The 25,027-nt window shown below is 38.9% G+C and overlaps 1 protein-coding gene and 1 long non-coding RNA gene across 24 annotated transcripts in view; one reads left to right on the plus strand and one right to left on the minus strand.

Moving 5' to 3' along the window:
* Positions 1–25,027, minus strand: part of LOC138755198 (CLIP-associating protein 2-like) — a 378,019-nt gene that overhangs the window by 320,725 nt on the left and 32,267 nt on the right. For all 23 annotated transcript variants that reach the window (XM_069920727.1, XM_069920718.1, XM_069920728.1 and 20 more), the window contains exons 4-6: positions 18,595–18,686; positions 10,728–10,803; positions 1,777–1,874 (exon numbers count right to left, since the gene is read on the minus strand). In XM_069920727.1, coding sequence (XP_069776828.1) covers positions 1,777–1,874; positions 10,728–10,803; positions 18,595–18,686 — 266 coding nt within the window. The remainder of the gene's footprint in view (positions 1–1,776; positions 1,875–10,727; positions 10,804–18,594; positions 18,687–25,027) is intronic.
* Positions 1–25,027, plus strand: part of LOC138755202 (uncharacterized) — a 44,865-nt gene that overhangs the window by 2,294 nt on the left and 17,544 nt on the right. The gene's annotated exons all lie outside the window — the stretch shown is intronic.

Consider the following 25,027-nt stretch of genomic DNA (forward strand, 5'->3'; position numbering starts at 1 on the left):
AGCAGTCAAGAATAGTGGAAAAGTTACAAGCCTTGAAGCAAGCAATGAAGAAATTTTCATAGTAAACTAGCACACAAAATAAAGAAAGATTTTTAAAGCTTATGTAAATATATCAAATAGAAAACACTTCCTTTGGAAAGGAAATTAGTTGTAGGTAATGGAAAAACAGCTGGGGCCTTCAACAAGTATTTTATGCCAATCATCACAGTGGAAGACACAGGTAACATGCCGAATAGTGATGTTCAGAAGCCGATGGGAACTTGGGACCTTGATTCAATAGCTATCGTGAAATAGGTAGTGCTGGGCAAACTAGTAGATCATGTCGGTTGTCCTGATAGATTGCATCCCAGAACTCTGAGAGAAGTGGGAGAAGTTACATCTGCAGTAATTGACAAAATTATCTGGACAGGTCCAGATGATTGAAAATCAGCAAATATAACATCACTGTTTAACTAATTGCAACAAATGGCAGGTAACCTTTGGCCTGTATGCTTAACTTCTGTAGTTGGAGAAATGCTTGAAGTTGTCATCAAGGAAGAAATAACAAGACACCAGGATAGAAATTGTCAAATCAGTCAGATGCAGCATAGATTCAGCAAGAGTAGGTCATCTTTATCCAACTTACTGGAGTTCTTTGAGGATATAGCAAGCATAGTGGATTGAGGAGAACAGGTAGATGTGGTACTTTTTGATTTACAGAATGTGTTTTTTGAAATATTTCTGCACAAAATAAGGATGTATGGAGTTGGGGGTTATATATTAGCAAAGATAGAGAATTAGTTCATCAATAACTGCAGAGCTCTGGGATGAACACATTTCTGTAGTTGGCAATCAGTGAATAATAGACTGCTGCAAATATCAATGCTGGGCCCAGAGTATTCATAAATGGAGGAGTGGTAGTCTATCCAACTTGTCCATTGACAAAATTGAGTGGAAAATTGAGTCTACAGAGATGTTTTCATGGGTAAATTAAGTGGGGAAGGGTCTGACAGATGGAGTGTAATGATAGTACATGCAAGTTCATACACTTTGAAAGAAAAAAATAGCCAATTGGACTTTTGAAACAAAAAAGTGTAGCATGTTGTATGCTGGGACCTTGGAGTGCTTCTACATGGCTCAAAAAAGTTTAGTTTACAGGTGCAGCAGATAATCAAGGCAGCAAATGTGAGAAATTGAATTTAAGAACAGAGAGATTCTGGTGAGGCCACTCCGGAGGTATTGTGTGCTGTTCTAATCTCCTTACTTGAGATGGGATATACTGATTTGGAGGCATGGCAGAGGATGTTCACCAGGTTGATTCTGGAAATGAAGTAGTTAGCTTGCAGAGATATTGAGTCATCTGGGTCAATACTCTGGAGTTTAGAAGGATGATGGGAGGTGGGTAGTTTATAGAAACAAAATTATTTAAGGAATGGATAAGATAGGAGCAGGGGGGTTGTTTCCACTGGCAGGTGAGATTGGAACAAAGAGGTTGAAGGGAGTAGATGAGAAGCAATTGCTTCTCCCCAAAAGTGGTGAATGAAGGGAATTTTCTGCACAATAAAGTAGCAAAGGCAGCCTCATCAAATGTATTTAAGGCACAGGTGGACTATTTTTGAATAGTTGGGGAAGAGGGTTATGGGGAAGGCAGGCAAGAGGAGCTGAGTACATGGCCAGATCAGCAACAGTGCTATTGAAAAGTAGAGTAAGCTCTTAATCAAGACCTTATGCTGATATAAAAATGCAGAACATGCAATTTCTTAATGACTGATCTTCAAAGTAATGGAAATATCCTACCGTGCTTGTGGAACTCCTTTTCTGCTAAGGTCAGCTCGGACTTTCTCCCCAACATGTCGATAAATCTCCACCATAGTATTCATAGCTGTATCTCTTACCTGTGGAGGTGAAGCAAAAAGTCTGAATATGTACAATTTTCCAACTAGCTTGGGAAGAGGGGGTTTAAAGGGGGAAAAGTTGAAAAAAAAGATTTTTGTTTTAGTTAAATCCTGTCCATTTTGAATATAAACACCAAGAATGCTGGCAAACACTGCTTGGCAGCTGGATGGGAACATAAACACAGTTTCTGGTTTGCCATGATAAAGAGCTTGAGTTAATATTTTTCCAACAATGCCTGTTGCAAATGCAGAACAGCCATTATGAACGTGGATATCACAACAGCCCATAAAAGTAAGTCAAAACCACAAACAAAATCTCCTCTTGCTCAGTGAACTTTCACTGGAGATGATGGAGACCAGTTCTGAGGAGCAAAGAAAGACCCAAAAGATCTTTGGCTTGGCTTCGAGGACGAAGATTTATGGAGGGGATAAATGTCCATGTCAGCTGCAGGCTCGTTTGTGGCTGACAAGTCCAGGCAGACACGGTTGCAGGGGAAAATTGGTTGGTTGGGGTTGGGTGTTGGGTTTTTCCTCCTTTGCCTTTTGTCAGTGAGGTGGGCTCTGCGGTCTTCTTCAAAGGAGGTTGCTGCCTGCCAAACTGTGAGGCGCCAAGATGCACGGTTTGAGGCGATATCAGCCCACTGGCGGTGGTCAATGTGGCAGGCACCAAGAGATTTCTTTAGGCAGTCCTTGTACCTTTTCTTTGGTGCACCTCTGTCACGGTGGCCAGTGGAGAGCTCGCCATATAACACGACCTTGGGAAGGCGATGGTCCTCCATTCTGGAGACGTGACCCACCCAGCGCAGCTGGATCTTCAGCAGCATGGACTCGATGCTGTTGACCTCTGCCATCTCGAGTACTTCGACGTTAGGGATGAAAGCGCTCCAATGAATGTTGAGGATGGAGCGGAGACAACGCTGGTGGAAGCGTTCTAGGAGCCGTAGGTGATGCCGGTAGAGGACCCATGATTCGGAGCCGAACAGGAGTGTGGGTATGACAACGGCTCTGTATACGCTTATCTTTGTGAGGTTTTTCAGTTGGTTGTTATTCCAGACTCTTTTGTGTAGTCTTCCAAAGGCGCTATTTGCCTTGGCGAGTCTGTTGTCTATCTCGTTGTCGATCCTTGCATCTGATGAAATGGTGCAGCCGAGATAGGTAAACTGGTTGACCGTTTTGAGTTTTCTGTGCCCGATGGAGATGAGGGGGGGCTGGTAGTCATGGTGGGGAGCTGGCTGATGGAGGACCTCAGTTTTCTTCAGGCTGACTTCCAGGCCAAACATTTTGGCAGTTTCCGCATAACAGGACGTCAAGCGCTGAAGAGCTGGTTCTGAATGGGCAACTAAAGCGGCATCGTCTGCAAAGAGTAGTTCACGGACAAGTTTCTCTTGTGTCTTGGTGTGAGCTTGCAGGCGCCTCAGATTGAAGAGACTGCCATCCGTGCGGTACCGGATGTAAACAGCGTCTTCATTGTTGAGGTCTTCCATGGCTTGGTTCAGCATCATGCTGAAGAAGATTAAACCCATTTTTTCAGATCATTTGTCATTTATTATACTCTGCTACAAATGTGGAACAGGTTGAAAAATGGTGGATAAATACCAAGTCTCAATAGTTTATTGTCAAATAACTAACAAAAATAGCATTCATTGCAAAGGATGCATCAAAACATGCTCACCGGCATTTAATTGTCCATTTCTTACTGCTTGAATTCCAAAATTTTGACCCAGTGATAGTGAAAGAACTGCAATGTATTTCCAAATCATAATGGTGCGCTACTTGGAAGGCAACTGTTACCATGTTGTTTTGTTGGCCTTGTCCTCTTAGCTGTTGAGGGTCATGGCCTTGGAAGATGCTGTTTAAGGAGTCTTTCTACGCTGCTGCAGTGCATCCTGTACATGATGCAAATCACTGGTATTGTGTGTTGGCAGTGAAAGGATTGAATAGTGGTGTTTGGGGTTCCTGTCAAGAAGGCTGCAATGTCCTGTATGATGTCAACCTTCTTAAATGTTGTTGAAGCTTCACTCATCCAAGTAAGTGGAGAGAATTCCATTATGCTCCTGACTTTAGCCTTGCAGATGGTGGACAGAATTTGGGGAATTAGAAGCCAAGTTACTTGTCAAAGGATTTCAACCTGCTCTGCAGACAGATTGTGTTGACAGCTAGTCCACTTAATTTTCTAATCAGTTGCCACCTTTAGAAAACTGACTGTGAGAGATTCAGGGATTTAAAACCATTGGGTGGTAACTGGAATTTCTCTTGTAATGGGGCTTCTGAATACATTTTGATGAATATATTGCAAGATCCTCACTCGTGGCTAACGATGACAGAAATATTCCTGCCAGGCCCAGTTTCTCACAGTGACCACAAGTTCGTATATTTTAAAGTAATTCTGGAAAATGACAAGGATTGCCCGGGAATTAAGTCTTCAATTTGGAGAAGAGCAATTTCATTAAAATATGACATAGGACATGGCAAAGTTAAATGAAGAGCAATAACTTGCAGGTAAAATTAATCAGCATTCAAAGGAGAAATAGCAAGAGTTCAGGCCCAATGAGTTCTTGTAATGCACAATGGTAACAAGTGCAGGCAACCTCAGATATTATGTTATGGGGGATTGGATAAAGAACATGATAGATACACAGAACTTAAGATGGGGAAGCCCTTCAACTGTATAAAAAGTGTACAAAGGCACTTAAAAATAAAATTCAGAAAGCAGAGGGATCACAAAATATCATCAGCAGATAGGATTAAATTAAATCCAAAGGAGCAAAAGAATAACCAGGGAAAGAGAAGATAGTTTCAATCTTTTGACTAACATGAGGGTGTAAGAATTTGCATCTATAAATTTTTAAAAATACCTCCGTGGACTGAATAAGTACCGTTTTACTACCAAAAGCCAAGCTTCATAACTTAATGTTATATTTAAAATACATCTATAAAAGAGTACATGGACGATGGTTTTCTTTTAGTTTTTTCCCCCGTTGGTGAGATGCATCATTTGTAAATATAGGCACTGACTCACAGTTTTGGCAATTTTGGAATGTAATGAGATTTATTTTTCATCTCATGGAATTCTCCATCCACAAAACAGAAGGTCAAGTCAACACAAAGATTTAAAGTAAAAATTGAAAGAGTTTGAGGTATCAACTGAACCAAGGGTGACAGGGAAATACCATGATCTTGTAGATGACATAATAGAATAAGAAGCCATTTAGTGTCCCCTGCTTTTATTTCCAATGATCTGAGCTTATAGAGAGAAAGGGTTTGGGTGATTTTCAAATTAGGGAGCAGATAGATGCTTCTATGGCTATACAATATCAAGTCCATGTTCATTATCACCTGATTGGAAAACGTGATGAAACAGCACATCTGCAGTCCATGGTGCACACACAAAAAAAAACACACAATACCCAGTACACAAGGATCACATAAATTATCAATGTATATAATTTACACAGCTACAGGACACTGTTCATCACTCTCACAGCCTGCAGGAAGAAGCTGTTCCCCAGCCTGGCAGTCCTGATTTGGATGCTCGCATCATTTTCTTGATTATATTGGGTTAAAGATGCTGTGCACTGGATGGAAAAGGTCCTTGAGCCCTATTTAGACAATGCACCAATTAAGTGTTGTCAATAGATGATAAAGAGACCTTAGTGATCCTCTCAGCTGTTTAAATGATCCTCTGTGATGACTTCTGGTCTGATGGTTTGCAGCTACGATATGATGCAGCCAGAGAGAATACTTTCAATTGTTCTCCTGTGAACGTTTCTCAAGTTGGAGACCTATAGCCATGCCCTCCTCAGCTTTCTTAAGTAGTGTAGACACTACTGTCCATTCCTGACCAATGAGGAGGTGTTGTGAGCTTAGGTTGAATGGATTTGTGTTAATATTAATCTTGAAAGTTAAAATATTTAGTTATGAATATATATATTTTCAGTAAAGTTAGTTTATAGGCTGGATTCAGGGTCACACAGAGACACACAGTTGCACTCAGAGAGGCCATATTCAGGGTCAAAGCGTCTTGGGAAAACAGCTATAAAGCTGAAGTGGTTTCTTAATTGAAATTCAAGAATAATGAGTGTTGGCTTCAAAGCATTTGTGTATACACACAGCATTCTGCTGGCAGTTATTCAAACAAGCAGGACTTTTAATTCAATGGTCCTGAGTCCATGGGCTCATAATTCATACTTTTAAAGTGGCTCTGTGGACGGAAATGCTTTTAGCATATAGATGTCAATTAACTTTGGAAATACTTCAAAAGGCCATCTGGCATGATTTATGCTTTTGGAGAAATTAAACAGATATGTCACATGTGATGATAATTTTCTGAGAAACACATCACTCAACGAGATGCATTTTGAAATCATAAGATGTTGACCATCCTATATGAGACAGGATTGAAAAACAGTAGCAAAGAGACAGAGAGAGAGAGAGAGAGAGAAAAAGAGAGAAACTGTTCTGTATTGCATTATGGTTATCATAGGAGATGCACAAAACCAGTGGCAATAAAGAAGAACCGCTTCACTGTCTCTTTGACAAAAAGTGGACAGTTTTGGGATTGAAGATACAGTAACCAGAAAGGATACTGCTGTGTGTGACTCCTGGAAAAAATGAAACCCAGAATAAGTGGCTTTTGAAATAAGGAAGACCACTTCTGACTGTCTCCTTAAGATGAAAGAGAGCAGATTTATCATGTGGAACACAGATTCCAAAATTCCAAGCAAGAGAGGAAAAAAATCATTCATATGAAGAAACATTTTTTTGAACACAACTCATCAAGATAATTGTGAGTTTTAAAGAGGTCTGATGACTTGATGTTTCAAAATCCCTCATAATTGCTTTTGACCAACAATTTAAATAAATTTGATGTCTGACACTTAATCCATAATTGCCTTTGAACAGCTGAAAAGACTGAGATTAAACACACAAGTTTTCTGAGACTGATCTTGAAAATTCTCTCTTCAGAATCAAGCTTAAACTGTAATGTGGGGTTAAATTTAGAGTTAAGTTTGAAGTAAGAACTTTTATGTTATTAATAATTAATAATAAAAGTTGTTTTTGAAAAATACCATTTCCTTGGTTATTCCCATTGCTGCATAACAGGAGGATAGGTCGACCCTTAAAATGCCAAGAACTTCATACTCTCCATAATCGGATCATTGATAAGCACTGGAGAATGGACAATCTTCGATCTCCTGAAGCCAACAATCATCTCCTTTGCTTTGTCCACGTCAAGAGTCAGGTTGTTGCTCTTGCACCATTTTACAAGCCTTTCAACCTCCTCTATGTAATGAGACTCATCATTCTTGTTGATCAGACCAACTTCCATTGTATCTTCTGTAAATTTGCTAATTCTGTTGGAACTGAATCTTGAAGAACAGTTGTGAGTCAGCATGAATAGTAGCATGTTGAGGACTTAGCCTTGAGTTGCTCCTATGCTCAGTATGATAGGGCTTGAGGCCTTGTTGCCAATCTGAACAGACTCTGGTCTTTCCATCAAAACGTCCAGAATCCAGATGCAGAGAGGGAATTGAGTCCCAGTGAGGACAGTTTATCTACCAGCCTATGATGCATGATTGTGTTGAATGCCAGTTTGAAGTCAATGAACAACACGCAGGCTTATGAGGCACTATGCAGTTGGTGGGTCAGTACAGAGTGGAGGGTCAAGGCTATTGCATTATCTGGACAGCCAGTTTGGACGGTAGGCAAAGTGGAACAGGTCTAATGTCACGAGGTATCTTTGATGCGGCTCATCACCAACTGCTCAAAGCAATCAGGCAGTAGTCATTTAGTTAATTTTCCATCACTTTCTTTGTCACTGGGATGATGGTGGCTGCCTTTAAATCTGCGGTGACAGTGGACCTCCATCAGCTGGGCCACACAAACTAGGCATGTTATCTGGACCTGCTGATTTGCATGGGTTGCATGGAAAGAATCTTCCTCACCTCAGCCGTGACTATGCTGGGTGCCTGTTCTTCAGGAGAAGGTGAGGCTTTCTTTGATGTCACCTTGTTTTTCTCTCAAACTGCACATAGAAGATATTCAACCAGTCAGAAAGGAAGGCATCAAAGTCATTGACCCACAAGGTTGACTTATAGTCAGTTATTGTTTGAATACCCTGCCACGTACACCTCGTGTTGCTGGTGTCACACAATTGTCTGTGGAGTCTCTGTGTGAATATACGCTTTTCCTTTTGACATACATGGAAGAGTTCAGCCCTTGTTGATCTTAATGCCATCTTGTCTCCCAACCTGAAAGCAGCGTCAAGAGCTGAGTAATTCACAAACTTCTGCATCTAGCCATGGATTTTGATTTGCCCTTTGACATCCTCAATAATTTTGCTTGTGTAGTTAGTCACTGTGCCCGTATACTCATTGAAGTTGAAGTGGTCATTGGAGGTGGCCACCTCCTGAATGCACTTTAGGCTGTGGTTTTGAAGCAGTCCTATAGCACTGCTGTAGCTTCCTCTGGCCAAGTCCTAATCTCTCTGTGAATTGGTTTGACTAATTTTGCCGACTAGTGACATGCAAGCAGGGATGAGCAGAATGGTCCTAGTATCCAAGGTGGGGGTCAGAGGACAGCTTTTTATGCAACAGGGACATTTGTGTTGACCAGATCTAAAATGTTATCTACCTTGGTGGCAAAGTTGACATGCCAATTTTTCATGCAGAAAGTTAAAACTTCAGCTATACGGTTTTCAATTTGATGTGATTAAAGTCACCAGCAACAATAATGCAGCCATCAGGATGAATTGCCTGAGCTTCAGATTGCCCCTTAAAGCTCTTTCAATGATTCCCCAACATTTGCAGAAGGAGGAACATAAACTGCTGTGATTAGAGTGGCTGTGAATTCCCTGTAGAAGGGATTGCACTTTAAAATGAAGAGCTCTGTCTCTCGTGAGCAGTGAGCCTTTACTGCAGAGACCTTTGACTACAAGTCCTTGCTGATATCGATGCACAATGCCCCTCTGTGGTTCTTACCAGAAACAGAACCATGTCTTTCTGTCTGAAAGGAGGCAAGACCTTCTAAATGGATAGCTGCATCCAGAATGCAATCCTGGAGTCATGTTTCTGCAATTACTGGAGTGCAGTAGTACTTCAATTCTCGGTGGTTCAGGTGCAGCTGCAAGTAATGCAGTTTATTTCCAGATATAACACATATGCAAGCAAAACTTTTAGGAGCACAGGTCTGCTTGAATTCGACAAAGGTCAGCATGCTTAAATCGCTTCTACTTCCTTGCATACTGTTTCCGAAAACTCAGCCCCTGAGTTTCGACAGTTGTTTCAGCTTGGTATTGGGGCTCTCTGATCTTCATTAAGTTGTATTTGCACAGAACCTTCCTGATCCGGTCCTCCAGTTTGGTAGGCATCCAGGTTTTAGTGTTACTTGCATTTAGCAGTGTTTTCAAATCATAGACAAGAAGAACAGAACAAGTGATATGTTGTCTCAATCTTATTTTTAAAAAGATAGAAATGGATTCTAACTTTTTGTTTGAAAGATTGGAAAGAAAGGTGAAGAGTGGTGCTGATCAAGGAGATTACCAGAGTTGAGAACAGTAGGTACAGATGCAGACAAAATTAATTTAAAATTTACCTTTGCTCTGTTACAACTGATCTCTCCCTCTCTCTCAGTAACTCTTGCTTGACAACTCACAAAACCAACTTTCTTATTGTTTCCAGTACATGTGATAATAAACTTGAACACGGGATTAGTTAGTTTGTCTTCATGGTCAGTGCAGACATGGTGAGTTCACGGTTCTAATTGTCGATTAATTTGCTTAACTTCACAAATGGGTGAAGAAGTAATCATAATCAATAGAATGATTGATTTGAAAATGCCTAAATGTTTTGGAACAGGCAAGTCATGTCAAATTTATTTAATCTTTTTTATGAACTAATTGAAATTTGATTAGGTAATGTACTAAATCTGGTATATTATGGTTTTATGAAAAACATTTCAGAAACTGCCATGCAAAAGGCTTGTTATCAGAGAAAGGGTATGGATGAAAAGAGCTTCAGTTGCCTGAAGAACTACAGTAAAACTTCAAAAGTCTGCCATCCCACCATTTTGAAATCCTGATGATTTGGCATCTTGCTCACCAGATAACATTTGCCATGTCCACAAAGTAAGACTGGTTTCCATACTTAGCAACCTCCCACCAGAGCTCCCATTCCTACAGTTGCTGACTCTTTGACAAGGCCCGGTTCCTAAACTTCTCCTCTCCTCACCTTGGCTCTGGTTCCCATGCTCCCCTCCTCAGCCACTCCAATTCCTTCATTCTCTTTCAATTTATCTCTTGGAACTTAGATGATTCTGCTTTTCACACATCCTTGAAATCATCTGAAATTTTACTGCATGGTCTTGAGTAATTGTCATAATTCACATCATGAATGGAACATGTGCATCCATAAATCTCTCAACTTTTTTGGCAGAAATTCTGTCTGTAGATCATTGTTCCAGGACACTGGATGACAACTCATTCACCACATTATTCTGAGACTGAGAATTAATTATTAATGCTATTGCTGAGTAAAACTGCAGAAGCTACAAGAGCACACAGAAATAAGAACAAATAAAAACAAATTTTGTACATGACAGTAAACAAATCTTACAGCTAAAATCCCATGAGCTTGTTCACTTTCTCTGGTATAAACACAGTACACATCAGAGTTATCCAATACAATTTAACCTATTTGCTGCTCAATATTAGCTCCTATATCCACACAGATAACCAGTTTCAGAAAAATAATTGAAAGTTCTCAAAAATGGTTCTTCACATATTGTTATGAAGCTCTATAAATGTTATTTACTCTCTTTATTGTGTTATATTAGTAAATATTGAAAAATTCATACCTGGCTATTTGGATCCCCAAGAAGATTGCATATATGTGGTACTATTTTGCTTAATGTCAAAGGTTGTGCTCCATAACTGGAAAAGATAGTTCCAATATTTTTTTTAAACAAACCATTGAGAGATTATAAAATAAAACATACACAGTGAAAATAAAAGTATAAATTTCTACAGGTCAATTAAAATGCAAATTTACCAGAATCATTTTTACCTTTTTTTCTTAGTGGCATTTGTCAATACATGCATAGTTTGCTTTCAAATTTGCATCAGATATAACTCATTTTTATACATTGTACTCCAAATCAGAAAGACTTGAAAAAGGAAATCATTGAGATGTTCATTTCTGCCCACTAGCATCCAAAATGTCATACATGAATCCCAGGAAAAATTAACTAGTTATCTGCTATTATGACTGTATACATCATTTGTTAAGCTGCACTTGGGAGTATTTTATGCTGCTCGAGTCATCATGCAATGAAAAGGATGTGATTTAGGTAGAGAAAAGATTCACAGAAATGTTGCCAGGACTGGAGGACTAGTTATAAAGAGAGCGAAGAGGAAAGGAGGCAGAGGGACTACCTTACCTTCAAGTTTCTGTCTAAAGTTTACACAAAAATGTTGGAGAAACTCATCAAGTCTTTACGTAGGAAGGATAGAGATACATAATTAATGTTTCAGATCTGAGGCCTTCATCAAGGTGCAAGCAAAAAAGTCAGGTGTCTGAATAAAATGGTGGGGGGAGGGCCAGGAGCACAATTAAGAGGTCATAGATGGATATGAGTGGGGGGGACACAAGACAAAAATGCTGAGAGGTGATGGGGGAGGGAATACTTCACTGAATGGAGAGCTGGAGGAAATGAGACAAGGGAAGAGAGGGAGATGAGGACATTGAAGAAGTCGATGTGAATGCCATCTGGTTGAAGAGTGCCCAGACAGAACAGAGGGTGTTGCTTCTCCAATTTGGTTTAGCAGTGCATGAGGCCATGGACTGACATGTCAGTGAGGGAGTGGGGTGCAGAATTGAAATGGTTGGCCATTGGGAAATCCCCACCATTGCTGCAGACACAACAAAGGTACTCAACAAAGCAATCACCCAGACTGCAACCAATCTCTTTGAAATAGAGAAGGGGATAACAGGAACATTAGATTCAGTAGATGACCCCTGAAGGTTCACAGGTGAAGCATAGCCCTGAATCGTGGTGAGAGGAAAAGTGTAAGCAGAAATGCAGCAATTCCTGCATTCACAGGAGTGGGTACCAAGGGGGAAATTAGCAGATGAGGGAGTCACAGAGGGAGCTGTCTCTGCAGAAGATGGAGAGGGAAAGATGTGTCTGATGCTGGGATCACAATGTTGGTGATAGAAATTGCTAAGGAGAGCACAATGGACACGGAGACTGGAGGGCTGGTAGTGAGGACAAGAGGAATCCTGTCCTTATTGGGTCTTGGGGCAGAGGGGTCCTGGGCAGATGAGCAGGTAAGGATGAGTTGACAGAAAGATCAAGAAAGGGGAAAGGGTTGTCAGAGATGGACCAAAGTGAATTTGAGGTCAGCAGCTAAGTGGATAAATTTGATGACCTCATCATGGGTCCACGAGGCAGCACCAATATATTCATCACTGTTGCAGAGGAAAAATTAAGGAGCCTTGCCTGTGGAGGCTTGCAGCATGGATTGCGCTACAGAGCCAAGAAAAAGGCAGGCGATATATGGGACCAGCACTGGTACCCATACCAACTACTCCTTTGACCTAGAGAAAGTGGGATGAGTCAAAGAAGACATTTTTGAGGATGAGAACAAGTTCTGTTAGCCAGATGAGGATGGTGGTTGAGGATGGGTCTTTTGTTGAGAAAGTAATGAAGTAATTTTTGAGACCTTCAGTATGGGGGATGGAGGTGTATCAGAAATTGGACATCCAAAGTGAAAAATGAGGAGGGTATGCAAGGAATTGCAGATGGAGGTAAGGAGGGACTGGATTGGGAGAAAAATGTTTGAGCCAAGAGGATACCACTTCAGTGAGCCAGGAGCTCACAGAAACAATGTTTCTACTTGGACAATTGGGTTTGTGGATCTTGGCGAGATGGTAGAACCAGGTAGGAGGAGGTCAGGAAACAGAAGGCCCTTTCAAGCTGCTGTGTAAAATGGAGTTAATCAGGCAATTTGTCCTGTTATAGCCCACCCACGTGGCAGCTTGAAAGGGTCCAACCCGGTCAGCATGGTCCTAATCCAACTGGGTCCCTGACCTACCTCAGGGATAGTCATGGAACTCAGTTAAATTTAACTGGGTCACATCCACCAGCGATTTGAACAGAAAAATGGCCGACCCAGTTACTCCTGTGAAGTCAGCATTTGCATGCTTGCTTCACGGGGATACACCGTGGGGGGGTCACTGCCGCAATTGGGGAAGGGGACGGAGGGTGGAGCAGTCGCTGCTGTGGGGGGGGTGGGGGCGAACCTACCGATTGTTCCAGTGAGTGCGTGACGCATCACTAACTGCGTCATCGCAGCAGTGGGATTTCCCCCTTAAATTGTCAGTTTGGCTATTTAATGGGTCGATCCACCTGCAGTTTCAAAGATGTTAATGAGGTTAGAGCCCATGGGAGGAAGATGGCCTTAAGTGATGAGGTTAGAGATGGTGCATGAAACAGTGACTTGATGTCTTCTTGAGGTGTCCAGTTTAAGGGGAAAATAAGAGGAGGTATCGGAGATAGGTTCTCTGGCTTCAGTGCACCAGACCATGTGCACCATCATTCTTGTCTGCAGGTTTAACAATGAGGATTGGTGTCAAGAAAGTGGAGGACAGAACATTTCAATGGAGTGAGATTAGAATAAGTGAGAGGAGCAGTCAAGTTGAGATGATCAATTGCTGGCAGCAGTTGGAAATATAAAGATGCGGAATGGTCAGATGGTCAGGACGAGGTATCTAAGAGAAGGAAGAAGGCTCAAGGCAGGAGAGGGGGTTTACAGTGGTGGGGAGTGGAGTAGAGGTAGAGAATCATGGTGGAAGAAGTGGGCAGGGAAGCAGAGATAAGAAAGAAGAGTTCTGCATTGTGGCCTGTGTGAAACTTGTTGAGGTGTGGGCAAAGCGGGACGAAGATGAAACTTCAACCAAGGACAGAGCATTGAGTCTCTGAGAGGGCAAGGTAGGAGGCGGGTAGTAAAGACCAGACATGGGTCAGAATAGGGGTTAATAGAGTAGAGGGTCTCCAGAAGAAGATGGTTCCCTGTCTGAATTTTATAAAGAATTTAAAGATTTGTTGATTTCTCCTTTTATGGAATCTTTTTCAACTGCGATAATAAGTCATACCAAAGAAATCAATTAAAAATTGATTACCATATATTTTCACATACAAGTTGAAACCCTAAAAAAAAATTCTAAATGAGGGGGTTGACTTAAATGCTGGATATACTTTTGAGACTTTAAATTCACCAAAAAAAAAAAATTGATGTTGTTTCAGTGTAAAAGTCAATGCTGGAAGCACTTCTGCACCACCACTCCTCGGCACCACCCCACCGCTGGGCACCACCATTTAATTGGATCCTTTAAAACCATTGTCACATAGACTTATTTCATTGTTAAATGTAGATGACAAAAGGATTGCAAAACTTTAGCTAATACATTGATGAAATTCTTACCTAAGTTGATAAATATGGATCAGACAGGGTTTGTATAATACATTTGACACAAAAGTGGGGAGATCTAAGTGCAGTAGTGGCTTTAGATGCCAAAAATACCTATGATGGATTAGAATGGGACTTTTTATTTAAGGTGTTTGAAAGATTGGGGATGGGACAGGTAATTTCAAATTGGGTTAGAGCCTTATATAATGAACCTAAAGCTAAAGTTGTTACAAATGGGCAGGTTTCAGTACCATTTCAGTTAACTGGATCTAGTAGAAAGGATGCTCATTATCACCTGCTCTATTTATTTCAGCTATAGAACCACTTGGAGAACTGATTTATCTGATCCAGATATTAAGGGATTTAAAGTTAATCAAGAGTATTGTAAAATGAATTTATTTGCTGATAATGTTTTGATCTCGACAGAATCAATAGGCTTGTAACATAAATTATACTTAAGATTGGAGGAATATGGGAAATATCAGGCTATAAAGTAAATTGGGATAAAAGTGCAATTATGCCCCTTAATAGAGCGGACTGTACTCCCTACCAACAAGATACCCAATTCAAATGGCCAATGAATGAAATAAAATATTTTGGGATATGGATTGATAGCAAATTAAATAATTTATATAAATTGAATTATCTATCTTTACTTAAAAAAATAGGAGAAGATTTGAATAAGTGGATGATACTGCCAATAACATTATTGGGTAGGGTTAATTGTGTAAAAATGATGTTCCCTCGAGTACAATACCCATTTCAAACATTGCCAATAATGTTACCACAAAAGATTTTTCAAGAGTTAAATATATGGAAGGGCAAGATGGTGAGAGTTTCTTAACATAAACTGACATAGAAGTTTGAGTTAGGAGGTTAACAATTACCAAATTTTATAAATTATTATAAGGCAGCTCAAATGAGGTATCTTGTTTCTTTTTTTGATGAGGGAGGAAAGCAAGCATGGATTAAAATAGAAATTGATACAATAGGAAAGAGAATATAAGAAGATTTTATATACAAATGGGAATTGAAATTAATATCTGGAGAGAGGGAAGCACCTTTGTTGAAACCTTTCATTAATATGTGAAATAAGGTAAACAATTAAATTGGAATGAGGGGGGTAGTCCTGACTAAAATGCTTCTGAATCAAAAATCTACTTATTCCATTCTCAATGGACACTCTATATTTCAGCATTTAAGTCAACCAGCAGATAGGTTGACTCCCTTTTTTTTATGCCTTACATTAATGGTTTTATGTTATATCTGGCAGACAAGTCGATCCACATTTTTTGGGCTGTCCGGGTCTCCCAGGAAAACCCAAAGAATTTTAAAACACCTCAGTTGCTAGCAACAAAGGTGTAAAATAAGTACAAACACCTCTGCCTACTGGGCAAGAGCAGCAATAGCCCACAGAGATGGAGCAACATCTTACTCCCAGCATTAACAATGACCTCAAGGTCTCAGGAAGGAGCAGTTATGGTGATGCCCAGCAGTGGGGTGGTGCCAAGGTGCTTCCAGCATTGACTTATGCACCGAATCTACATCAATTTTTTTTTGTGAATTTGATGTCTCAAAAGTATATCCAGCATTTAAGTCAACCCCCTTGTTAAGAATTTTTTTTTAGGGTTTCAACTTAGACGTCAAAATATATGGTAATCAATTTTTTAATTTTTGGTCTTGGAAAGGAATTAGACATATAGAAGATTGCTAGGAAGGAAGAAATTTAATGTCATTTAAACAATTGAAAAATAAATATGGGAAACAAATAATACACTCTTGTTTTTATCAATTAAGGGCTTATTTATGAGATAAATTGGGTCCAACAATGTTATTACTGAAATGTGGTAATGTGGAAATGCTAATTTGCAATAGACATATAAATAAATTTATTTTAGCAATGTACATTTTATTGCAGAAGGGGACTCCCAAACAGGGGATATATTGGTTCAGACAGCAATGGGAGAAGGATTTAAATATCAACATTGATGAACAAAATTAGTCAGACTGATGTCAAGGTAGTATGACAAACACCCCATAAATTTTAGATACAGATTAGTTCTTTTTTTTTTAATATCAATTATATCCCATGCCACAGAAGTTAAATGGATTGAAATCAAACTTATCAGACCAATATTTTAGATGTGGCCAAGAGATAGGTACTTTTTTTTTTAAACATTCTACTTGGTCCTGCCCCAAGGTAAAACCCTTTTGGATAAATTTGGCAACTTTATTATAAACAGGTTACAGGAATTATATTCTCACAAAACTCATGTTATTTAAAATTAAGTAATATTGAAGGGATAAGACCAAAATTGATATTATCAATATCTCAAAAAGAATTTGTAAAAATTGCCTTGGCAGTGGCACAAGAAAATGTATAGCAAAAATATGGAAATCGGATCCCCATTTGGGTATGAAGCAATGAAATGCAGAAATACATAGCTGTGTTCCTCTTCAGAAGATTATTTATAACTTGAAAAATAAAAATGACGTATTTTTGAAAATTTGGCACCATATCTACAAATTGCAAGAATTAATTTTTTGACGTTTTCCCTTAACTTTGAAACCTCATCAACGTCCTTGGAAGTATTAAAAGGTAGAAATGGTCAGAGCTGCGTGGTGAGTGGTGTGCTCTGGCATTCAGGTTTCTATTCTTGCTTTACTTACTTTTCCTTATTTCTCTTTTTCTTATTTCTTTTTTATACCACATGTATTAATATTTGATTATTATATTTCACATTTGCTTATGATTAATTGTATGGAAAAAGTTTAAATAACATTTTGTAAAAAAAAAGTAGTGGAGGGTGTCAAGAGGGGGGTGGATGGGAAAAAAAAATCAGGGAGAGATGATGGATGGAAGGTTGGAATCTAAAATTAGAATCCATAAGTTCAAGGTCAGTGAGAATAGAAGAATAGGTGCCACAAGACTCGCACCACCAGAGTATGGTGAGAGTGTGGAATGAGCTGCCAGCAGAGGTGGTGGATATAGGTTTAATTTTGACATTAAAGAGAAGATAAGATAGGTACATGGATAGGAGTGGTCTGGTCTGGGTACAGGATGATAGGACTAGGCAGAATAAATAGTTTGGCACTGACTGCTTGAGCTAAAGTCCTTGGTTCTCTCCCCTTCACCATCAACAAACTCAATCAGCATTCATTTTAGGATTCTGAATTTTGCACTTACTGATTTTTTTCTCTCTCTGTATTGCACAATTGTTTATCATTTCTTTATTTGTTTATATGTATTTTTTTTTTGCATGACCAAAAAGTGGTAACTCTGCCTCACCCACAGGAAAAAGAATCCAAGGTTTCTTTGTGATGTCATTATGTACTCCAACAATTAACCTGAAAAGATTTAAAGGGGACCTGAGAGGGAAGATTTTTTCAGCTAGAGGGTAGTGGCTATGTGAAACAAGCTGACAAGAGATGGTAGTACACATTTAAAAGACATATGTACAGGTACATGGATAGTTAGGGCTTAGAAAGATATAGGCCAAACTTAGACAAATGGAATGAGCATTGACAGACATCTTGACCTGCAAGGAAACATTCAGCAAAATGCCCATTCAGCTCTATAATTTGGCTCATAAAATCATTGAACATAACAGCAGAGAACCAAGGACTTTAGCTCAAGCAGTCAGTACCAAACTATTTATTCTGCCTAGTCCTATCATCCTGTACCCAGACCAGACCACTCCTATCCATGTACCTATCTTATCTTCTCTTTAATGTCAAAATTAAACCTATATCCACCACCTCTGCTGGCAGCTCATTCCACACTCTCACCATACTCTGTGTAAACAAGTTCCCCCTAGTGTTCCCCTTAAATATTTAACTTTTCACCCTCAACCAATGTCCTCTAGTTCTTGTCTCACCCAAGGTCTGTTTGCATTTACTCTATCTATAATCCCTCAATTTTAAATAAATTTCAATAATTTTCTTTCAAATTTCCCCTCATTCTTCGATACTCCTGGGAAAACTTAAAGCCTAAATGACATGTCAAATACCAGTATTTTGGTTTATGAGTATCACAAACTATCAACTTAAAAGAGCACGACTGTGAAAAGGTGCAAATCATTGAGCTTCCATTTTTCCGGCACACGTTTCCCTCCCTGAAAACGTTCTGATATAAAAGTTTAAATTTGTTCAGTATACACTGAAAAATAGATCAGCTGTCAACAATATTTGTACAGTATTCGTGGATCACATATTAACAATTCAATTAAACAGGAAGTACAGTTCATCACTTACGTGTTGAGTGTGGTAATGAGACACAGACAGACTCCTTCACGAGTTCTAAAGTTCTTGTGCTTAAACCCTGATGTTAATCGCTCCCAGATATACTGAAAAGGTAGTTTATACAGAAATCAATCATTTTTGTTTGGGGTACAATATCATGCAGCCAAACTCAAACAGACTGCACAAACTCCAGTTTCTACTCAATATTTCATATGCTTGGGGGGGGGGGGGGGGTAAGGAGTGGAAATAAAGGGATTACCTTCATGACAGAGTTCGAAAATCATTGTTTGCTAATAATGCCTATTTTATACTCAAGGTTAGGGCAGTGAGTTCAATTAAAATAAAAGAATACAAGTTTTATTCATTGCTATTAATAAAAATTAAACTAGGTTCATTGAGTTATAAAGACGAACAGAAATTAAATAATTGGTGAAAGATTTCAAGTTTATAGGATCTGAATCAAAGAGTATGATCTGAGAAAGGTGGTGAGTTTTATTCAATGCTTTGATAAATAAGTGATCAATGGTCTCCTACATGCTTTTGAGACCCAGACTATCTGGAGCAGGTACCCAAAAACATTTCTACAAAATCTTTCAAATTCACTGACAAGATAAGAAAAACATCAATCAGCATCCCATTCCAGGCCAACATCCCAAGCACTTTGGCACTTTCCACACATAATTAGCTACTTTAAGCAGGTCACATAATTTACATGTCTGAGACTAAATTCTCAGAGCACTGTCAGAAAGAAAAAGCACCAGACAACCAAATGGCTGAAGATGTGGTCAGAGGTTGTTGTGTGTGGAAAAGTCATGGTCTCCCTGCCTATTACTAATGGTCACATGGCCTCCCCACTTGAAACTGAAATCAAATCAAAGTCATAGACAAAGTTATGAACTGCAGGTGGAATGTTAGTCAAGAACGGGCTCAGACCATTGGTCAGTGCACACCTTGTCTTTGGCTGGTTCAAATCACTCAGCAACCTTATTGGCTGGAGTCCAATATTTAGCACCAGCACAGAGAACACTTGCTCTCTCTGCCATGTAGTGCTACCTCTGGACACCACTCCATGCCAGGTTGCTACTTCAGACATCGCTTGGAAGCTGAAAAACCTCACAAAGATAAGCGTATACAGAGCCGTTGTCATACCCACACTCCTGTTCAGCTCCGAATCATGGGTCCTATTCCGGCATCACCTACGGCTCCTAGAACGCTTCCACCAGCATTGTCTCCGCTCCATCCTCAACATTCATTGGAGCGAATTCATCCCTAACATCGAAGTACTCGAGATGGCAGAGGCCGACAGCATCGAATCCATGCTGTTGAAGATCCAACTGCGCTGTGTAGGTCACATCTCCAGAATGGAGGACCATCGCCTCCCCAAGATCGTGTTATATGGCGAGCTCTCCACTGGCCATCGTGTCAGAGGTGCACCAAAGAAGAGGTACAAGGACTGCCTAAAGAAATCTCTTGGTGCCTGCCACATTGACCACCGCCAGTGGGCTAATATCGCCTCAAACCTTGCATCTTGGCGCCTCACAGTTCGGTGGGCAGCAACCTCCTTTGAAGAAGACCGCAGAGCCCACCTCACTGACAAAAGACAAAGGAGGAAAAACCCAACACCCAACCCCAACCAACCAATTTTCCCCTGCAACAGCTGCAACCGTGTCTGCCTGTCCCGCATCGGACTTGTCAGCCACAAACGAGCCTGCAGCTGACGTGGACATTTACCCCTCCATAAATCTTTGTCTGCGAAGCCAAGCCAAAGAAAGAAGAAAGTCCCATTAGTTTCTCCATCACTACTTCCTTTGTAACAACTATTTTATCAAGGCCCTCCCCAACATTCCCATTCTTAACTCCGCACTTGGGCAAGCTGGACGTGTCTTCCACCGTGAAGACTGACACAAAATATTTGTTTAATGCCTCAGCCATTTCCTCATTTTTTGCCACCAGTTTTCCTTTCTCATCCTCCAAGGGTCCTATGTTAACTCTGGCCACCCTCTTCCATTTTATATATTTATAAAATTTTTTGCTTTCTGTTTTTATATTTTGTGCCAATTTACTTTCATAATCCTTTTTCCCATTTCTTATTACCCGCTTTGTAACCCCTTGCTGTCTCTGAAAGTTTTCCCAATCTTCCAGTTTCCCACTGCTCTTTGCAACTTTGTACACCTGCGCTTTCAATTTTATACTCTCCTTTATTTCCTTTGTTAACCACGGTTGATTATTCCCTCTCTTGCTGCCCCTTTTCCTGACCGGAATATATTTTTGTTGAGAATTACAAATATTTCTTTGAAAATCTTCCACTGTTCTTCAACTGTTTCATCAATTAGCCTGTGCTCCCAGTCCAATCTGCCTAATTCCTCGCTCATCCTATGGTAGTCACCCCTGTTTAAGCATAATATATTAGTTTTAGATCCAACTATTTCCCCTTCCATGTGAATGAGAAATTCAATCATACTATGATCATTATTTCCCAGATGTGCTCTGACTATTACATCATTACATCATTTACTCTACCTAACTCATTGCACAATACTAGTTCCAGGAGAGCATTTTCTCTTGTGGGTTCCTTAACATGCTGCTCAAGAAAGCTATCGCGGATGCATTCTATGAAGTCCTCTTTCAGACTCCCATGACCAACTTGATTTTCTCAATCTATGTGGAAGTTTAAGTCCCCCATGACTACTGCTGTATCATTATTACATGCCTCACTTATCTATTTATTTCTTGTGCCACTAAACTATTGTTATTTGGTGGGCGATAGATAACACCCACCTTATCTAGTGACTTCTGTAACCTTTTCTTTTGATTTTTCTGCCCACTATTTTTCTTTGCAATTTTCTTAAGACTATCATTGACCCGAAAACTCACTGCACCATCTGATTTTTTACTTTCTCCTCCCAACATTATTTTTCCTATTTTACTTTTCCTGGCCATTACTTTATCTTCCCTACCCTTTTCCCTATCACTCTGGTTCGCATAACCCTGCCAAATTAGTTTAAACCTTGCCCCACTGCTGTACCAAACATACTTGCCAAAATGTTGACACCTTTTGGATTTAGGTGCAACCCGTCCCTCTTGTAAAGATCATGCCTTCCCCAAAAGAGATCCCAATGATCCAAGAAGCCAAATCATTGCCTTGTACACCAGCACCTCAGCCACACGTTCATTTTCCTTATCCTTACATTCTTTTCATCACTTGCATTTGGAACAGGTAGTTATCTTTACCTTTTGTGTCAAGAAAATTCTTCTCAACTTAGTTAATTAAGTAACTAACACAAGTGGTAAGATTCAAGCCTCCTCTTTATTGAGGGAGCGTCCCATAGAGGTCCGGTGTCTGCATGAGTCTCGCCTGACCTAATGTTACAGAAGTCAGTCTTTTTTAGGCAAGGACTTTTCTCATATTTGACATGATCATCAAATTACTGAGACAAATAACTTTTACAGAAGTATGTGTTTAACATGATCATGGGAACACATAAAGATTGGTGATTAGAGGGCATTCTGTTCTTATCTTACAATTTGGACTTGTTTGTTCTTGGAAGACCCCAATTGACTAATCATTCCCTGCAATAACATGTTTTAAGCTGAGTGATACCCTTTTGCTTAGTCCAACATTAATTCAATTTCTTCCACAATGTTGACCAGATCGACAAGACAAGACTGTCTTTTGTCACCAGCTCTATTTGCATTCGTTCTTGAACCTTTGGCTCAGATTATTAGATAAGATAGTAATATTAAAGGTATTAAGGTAAAATTTGATGAATTTAAAATTAATTTGTTTGTAGATGATGTTTTGATATATTTAACAAATACCTCAGAATTCTTTGAGGTGTTTACATGACAGATTGGAACAGTATGGTAAGATATATTACAGGTACACGATCCGATATCTGGACATCTAAAATACGGAAAGCTCCAAAATCCGGCAAATGGGGACCGGCGGCCAGGGGAGGCGGCCGGGTGAGGCGGTCGGGGGAGGCAGCTGAGGGACTGGAAGGGGTTGGGGGTGGATATGGCAGTATAATTTGGGTGGGTTTTCCGAAATCCAGAAAAATTCAGAATACACTGTCCCCCAAGGGTTCCGGATGAAGGATTGTGTACCTGTATAAAATTAATTGGAAAAAGAGTGAGCTTAGGTCATTGGCTAAAATAGATTATTCTTATTGTCATCATATTGTGAAGTTCAAATGGCCAGATCATATTAAGTATTTAGGTGTTAAGGTAGATTGCAATAATAGTCATTTATATGAATTAAATTATTTGCCGTTATTGTCTAAAATTAAACATCATTTGAATCAATGGAAAGATTTACCAATTACATTACTAGGAAGAGTTAATTATATTAAAATATTTTTCCTTGAATTCAATATTTATTTCAATCTATTCCTTGTAAAATTCCTCAAAATTTTTTGAAGGATTTAAATGCTTTGGTGAGGAAATTTTTATGGAAGGATAAAATGACAAGGGTATCTTCACAAAAATTAGCTTGGAAATATGAATTAGGAGGTCTGCAACTCCCTAATTTTCAATATTATTATGATGCAGCACAACTGAAATTTATTAATTGAAAGTTTTGAAATAGATATGAGCTAATATTGAATTATATCAAATTGGTGAGAAGAGGATGGATCATTTTATCTTTAGATGGAACCCTAAGTTAATGAGTAGTTATAATTTACCTGTTTTGAAACACTTAATGGATTTATGGTATAAAGAAATTAAGTTATAAGTACTCAAGGTAAAATTTCAGGTAAAATTCCTTTGTATCAAAATGAGCTTTTCCCCTTCACACTTAATAATCAGCTTTTGAAGTTATGGGATCAAAAGGGTATTAAATTGGTGCAAGATTGTTATGAAGCAAGATATTATCAAAAAATGAAAGAAATATACATCAAATACTCTTATTATCATATTAAAACTTTATTGTTGGATAATTTTGGGCATACTTGATGTTTATCTAGACAGTCCAAGTTTGAAATTTTACTGAGTGGTAAGAAGGGATTTGTATCTGAGATGTATGCTTTATTACAAAATAAAATGCTTAAGTTGGATTTACATCAATCTAGATTGAAATGGGAGAAAGATTTAGGTATACTTATTTTTCAGGATGATTGGATGAATTTATGTAGGGATAGTATGACTAAAATTGTAAATGTAAGGTATTGATTAGTTCAGCATAATTTTATTCATCAATTATATTTAACTCTGGAAAAATTAAGTAGATGTAATGTTTTTGGAATCGACTTAAGGAATTTTTAGAAGTTAGTTTGAAAGTGAAATTTTCATTAGATCCTTCAGTATTTTTGTTAGGTAATATTTAAGAGGTTGAGTTTAGAATTAAAATCAAATAGATTTCAAATTGCATTTTTGAGATTGGCATTGGCTGTAGATAGAAAATGTCAGGCAATTACTTGGAAAAATTATACTGATTTGGGTATTCAGAGATGGCATATGGAGTTGAGGTCTTGCATTCCATTGGAGAGGATAACATATAATTTCCGTGATAATTTTAAAAAATGTTTTTGGATTATATGGGTTTGAATTTTTGAATCCCCTCACTGCACCGTACTGGATTACTCCAAACCATGGTAATTAACTGATGAATTTTGTTGCTGTGGTTGATATCCTCTTTTTCTCTTCTTTTGGGGTAGGTTGGGGGGGGATGGGGGGGGTCGTAGGAGGTTAATTTAAGAAGATCATGCATGTATTTTTTTGAATTGTTTTTGTTTTATTCATTAATTGTACTTCAATATATGCATCGATTTAATAAATAAAAATTTCAAAGAAAAAACAATTTTTAAAAAATTAAGCAAAATCCAGAAAGCAACATAAAGAATTGCTAACAAATTTGCAATCCATTTTAAACCCTACAATTCGAGCCCCTAATTATGTTTTTTATTAAATTACAATCACAAAGAAAAAAAAAAATCAAACATCGTACAGAGCAGTTTATTCCAGTTAAATTTCAGAAGAAAATGAAAGTCAATTATCAAAGTTTTCTACCTATTATTAAAAAAAACCCCAGATTTTGGTAATTGCTCTGTTCAGAAAGCCAGGTTTGGTCTTGATCTGAACTTGCTGTACATGTAGAAGTTTTAGTGATTGGACAACTATTGAGGATAGCTTCACATAGAACCCTCCAAAGACCTTTCTCATTAAGATTTTATCTATCTGGGATGGAATGAAGAACCTTTCACACTTATCTTATCAATCTTTCCCATACACCTCCATGGTGTGAGCCAGATGTGAGATGGAAGATCCAATTGATTCACTTCTGGAGTAATACATCATGAATCTGATCCTGATTCCAGTGCATAAGTGCTTTCTGGAATTCATGTCGAGTCCCCAAAAAATTGGTACCATTGTCAAATTGTAGTTCTTTAATCTGAATATGCCTAGCAATAAAATTCTGAAGGAGTCCATGTAAAGTGTTAGGTCT

The sequence above is a fragment of the Narcine bancroftii genome, chromosome 2 (genome assembly GCF_036971445.1).
Source record: "Narcine bancroftii isolate sNarBan1 chromosome 2, sNarBan1.hap1, whole genome shotgun sequence".
In the NCBI taxonomy this organism is placed as follows: Eukaryota; Metazoa; Chordata; class Chondrichthyes; order Torpediniformes; family Narcinidae; genus Narcine; species Narcine bancroftii.